At 34.2% G+C, this 4,708-nt stretch overlaps 1 protein-coding gene across 1 annotated transcript; it reads left to right on the forward strand.

Moving 5' to 3' along the window:
* Positions 1-926: 926 nt before the first annotated feature.
* Positions 927-4,333, forward strand: LOC136795077 (ATP-binding cassette sub-family C member 3-like; the record flags this gene model as incomplete). Its single annotated transcript, XM_067053013.1, is given in 4 exon segments — positions 927-1,011; positions 2,936-3,129; positions 4,017-4,193; positions 4,283-4,333. Coding segments are annotated over 4 exon segments (507 nt in total), but the record flags the coding sequence as incomplete, so codon positions are not given.
* Positions 4,334-4,708: the final 375 nt, after the last annotated feature.

The raw sequence follows: 4,708 nt of genomic DNA on the forward strand, positions 1-4,708 counted from the left end.
TCACTAAATAAATAAATAATGCTTGTCTGAATCAAAAATAAACTCACTAAATTAAATAAATAATACTTGTCTTAATCAAAAATGAACTCACTAAATTAAATAAATAATCCTTATTTGAATGAAATTAAATTCATTTAATAAAATAAATAATACTTATTTGAATCAAAATAAACTCACTGAATACTTACAATTTTTTTTTTTTCAATATACACAACAAAATAACCTTCTTTAGTTAAAAAACTTAAATTTGTCCATTATTGAAGAGCTAAGTGGATGCTTATGATATTTATTGATTTTTCATTCCTACTATGAAGCCTGGAAAACTCAGTTTTAAAGTTCTCAACCCTACAAAAATTTTTAAATTTGGGAAAATTAAACAAGCACTATGTTGAAAGGAGTATTTAAAATATAAAGTTCTAGTATTAAACTTTTCCATTTGAATGATTTACAGAACGTTTCCATTTTACTCTTCAGAAAAACTTCCCTTTTAGATTCCAAAATACTACTAAAAGTAAATTGGATAAAACTGGAAATAATGCTCTAGAGATAAACTATTTTGCACTTGCCCCACAATTGCTAGTGATTGAAGAATGAGGCATCTTTCAGAAACCTTGTACGTAGTTGCCCCTAAAGCTAGAGGCAAGTAATAGGGACTACTAAATTGAATTATCAGTCTTGTCAAAATGAGCATGATTGAAATATGAGCTTAAATTTAATATTTAAAAGATAATTTCCTCATGAACATTTAATAAGAAAAGGGTTTAAAGTCTAACTTTGAGAAATATAGTTTGCACTTACACCATATTTTCTTACTAATTTTTTTTTTTTGCTTCGTCATATAGGTTTTTAAATTATTTATTTATATTTATAGTTTTATTTTAACATTATTATTAAACACAGATATTAGTATACTTTTTTTTTTTCAGGCAACAGTATCAATAAAAAGGTTAAACAAATTTTTGAATAATGAGGAAATGGATCGAAATATAATATCCCATGATGAAAAAGAAGGTAATTTTGTATTTTATCTATAAATTATTTAGCTAAAAACATTATTATTTTCACACATTATTTGATGACAGACTTTTTTTTTTAATATTTATTTATTGATATTTACAACTGTACATTATAATACATTTAGTAAATCTGATCTAAGTTAAATTGGAGTGTTACAGGCGTGCAGCAAATCATTGGCCTGCCATCCAATAATTTTGTTTAAGCAGCATAATATTGACGATATTATCTGCTGTCGGGTCAGAGCCACGAACGCGTCGGAACTTTCTTCATGAAAGCGGTGACAGAAGAAGAAAACGTGTTCTGCACTCCCTTCCATTCCTGGGCACAATGGACATTCTCCAGTCTCATCGAGCTTAAACCTATACTGGTAGGCTCAGAAGCAACCATGCCCTGTGATAAACTGGGTGATATAATAGTCTACCCCCCCGTGGTTCCTATTCACCCAGGCCTCAATGTTGGGCACCAGCCTGTGCGTCCATCTTCCACTGAATGCCATATTCCAGTGATGTTGCCATTTTCTTAGAATCTCCTTTCTTAATACGTCTCTTGGAATATAGACAGCACTATTATAAGAGCGGCTCCTCTCATCTGCGATCAGCTCAATCGGTGGCATCCTGGCCACCACGCATCCGCTTCGTATGAGACTGTACGAAACGCGCTGATCACTCTTAGCATACACCTATGATACACCGACACCGTCGGTCTTCTGTAGTCCTCAGTACCCAACGCATACTTCCATATCACAGCTGTGTAGAGCAGAATGGATAGGACCACATAGGATATCAACAACCTACGGCTGTTCCTGGGTCTGCCTATGTTGGGCATTAAACGTGACAGTGCAGTGGTTACTCTAGCTGCTTTATCAATCACCCGCTGAATATGCTCTCTGAACCGGAGTCTACCATCAATCCTTACCCCGAGGTAAGTCAAAGAAGCCTTGGACTGGATCTCTTGCCTACCCGCTCTCAATGTTATGTTTTCCCTCACTTTCCTGCTACTGACGAGAAGGGCCTCTGTCTTGCCTAGTTGCAGCCCTACAGATTCTAGCCAATCTCGAACCAAAGCGACACAATGGTTAGCCTTAAGAATGAGCTCTTCTTTATACTTTGCTTCGACGACCACCGCGATATCATCAGCAAAGCCCACTATTTCGGAACCCTATGGTAAACTAAGCCTAAGGACTCCGTCGTACATGGCATTCCATAACATAGGTCCCAGCACCGAACCATGGGGTACACCGCCAGTCACCTTAAACCTTCTCGAACTGTCCTCTGTTGAACATATCAAGGTCCTATCCTTGAAGTAGTTGTGAATGATACTCCTGAGGTATTCAGGGACGTTCATTACCAGTAGGGCATCCATGATCCAGCTCCATCTTGCTGTGTTAAAGGCATTCCTTACATCAATCATGACAATATCATTTTGCGCCTCTTCTCCATCTCTTTCCTGCTATAGCCTTCCTGGCCTTTTCCATCTCCAATGTGATAGCATCTACTGTAGATCTCGCTTTCTGGAAGCCAAATGTGTGTGTGTTTGTGTGTGAACAACCTAGATTAAAAAAATAAAAAGTTGTAAAAAATTAAAATTATATATTCATGGCAGAAATATGCCTATTTACATGGATGCTACTGCAATGTTTTCAATAAAATCGACTGGCCAGAAATGCTATTTATAGAGAATTGATTTTCAAATTTTTTACATTTTATTAACTATGGCTCCAACCATTTTAATTAAAATTGATATATTAATGTACAATTAAGTGGTTTTCAATATCATCTAGGTCTTATATTCATTGAAAAGAGTCTGACAAGGCTTAAAGAACCTATTTTTAAAAAATCATATTATATTCTTATGTTTCCACTTATAATAAAATTTAGAACAGATTTAGTTTCATTATTTTTTTTTTTTTAACTCTCAGAGGATCCGATAGTGGTAGAAAAGGGTACCTTCTCATGGGGAGCTGATGAAGAAGCAACTCTTCGAAATTTGAACTTGAGGGTTAAGCCTGGCTCGCTGGTCGCTGTGGTTGGTGCTGTTGGTTCGGGGAAGTCTTCATTCCTCTCTGCTTTCCTTGGTGAGATGCACAAAGTGTCTGGAAGAGTCAACACAAAGGTAATCCTTTTGCTATTGTAACATATTAGCAATATCATAGGCCTGTTATCTGATAACAGGTATTGAAACTTTTATTAATGTGAAAAAATGTAATATTACTGAAAATGCAGGAAAAAAACCTTGACACGTTCAATAATAATTTAAACATTAATAAAATAAATTTATAAAGGAAGAAGTTTTATTCACATTATATTAACTATAAAAACAAGTTTTATTGACAACCTACACATTTATGATTAACTATTATTTATTAGTCTGATATTCAGGTTAATTCTTTATTGAATCATGTTCTTCATTTAAAAAAAAATTATTTGAATGTTTAGATCCCCTAACTGAAAAAGTATAAGACCTTCTTCAGCACTGAAAAAACATGTCGGTTCTTTAAAACCAGTATGAGGCATTTATCATTCTAGGTTAATAATTTATAAACCTTAATTAGTCAGTTGAGCCCCTGTACTCTGGCCGGTTTACACACCAAAAACAGTAATACTTTCCAGCACAGATCATGAGGAACTTAACCTACTATGCGCCCTCCCCACTTTTCTGGACCCAGCGACCGAAGCTAAACCAAAACAAACATTTAAAGACACATTTGAAACGTTCAAATAAAAAGAAGAATCTGTTTCAATAAACAATATCTGGGGGTAGGGGTGGGAAGAGGTTATCCTATAGGTAACCATCCTATTCTACCAAAGTGGGAGGATCAAGTTTTCATTTAACCAAGCAGATCTCACAATAAAGAAATATTTTGAAAAATAGTAATTTAGCATAGTCGTAAATTTCAAGCAATATTACTTTATGATCAATTTTAAAATAATAATTTAACATATTTATTATTTTTAACTTATTTATTTAAAATTGACTTCATCAGCCAGTTTCTTTTTTAGGGCTCTATAGCTTACGTACCCCAGCTTGCATGGATCCAGAATTGTACCCTTCAGGACAACATATTGTTTGGAAGGAATCTTGATAATAAGAGATACCATAAAGTTATCGAGGCTTGTGCTCTCAAAGCAGATTTGGAAATGCTCCCTGGAGGAGATCAAACTGAAATAGGTGAAAAAGTAAGTTAATATTATAAGTTTCTGTGCATTTATTTCATGAAACTTTTGCCCATATTTCAAGATAATATTCTATATATTTTATTTTATAGGGTATTAACGTGAGCGGTGGACAGAAGCAAAGAATCAGCCTGGCCAGAGCTGTCTATGCGGATAGCGACGTGTACTTCTTAGACGATCCTCTAAGCGCAGTTGACAGCCATGTTGGGAAACATATATTTGACAATGTCATCAGTTCATCTGGAGTTTTGAAAAAAAAAGTAAATTATATAATTTAAATTACTTTATTAATCATTTTATTGACTTTTTTAAAAATATAATATTAAAGTTGAACGCTTAGTCTGTTATACATCATAAAACAAAAAAAAATTAATACCATAAATATCATGAACATGAATAATGTTCAGCTGAAACAGTTTCTTAGGAATTCATGCAATAAACTTTTCTAATCAATCCCAGTGTAATCAGTCACATTGTTGAGAGAGAAGCACTAGCATCTCCGGAATCCTGCTCTTTCC

This window comes from Halyomorpha halys, unplaced genomic scaffold, assembly GCF_000696795.3.
Source record: "Halyomorpha halys isolate HHAL.00 unplaced genomic scaffold, Hhal_1.1 Scaffold10582.1, whole genome shotgun sequence".
In the NCBI taxonomy this organism is placed as follows: Eukaryota; Metazoa; Arthropoda; class Insecta; order Hemiptera; family Pentatomidae; genus Halyomorpha; species Halyomorpha halys.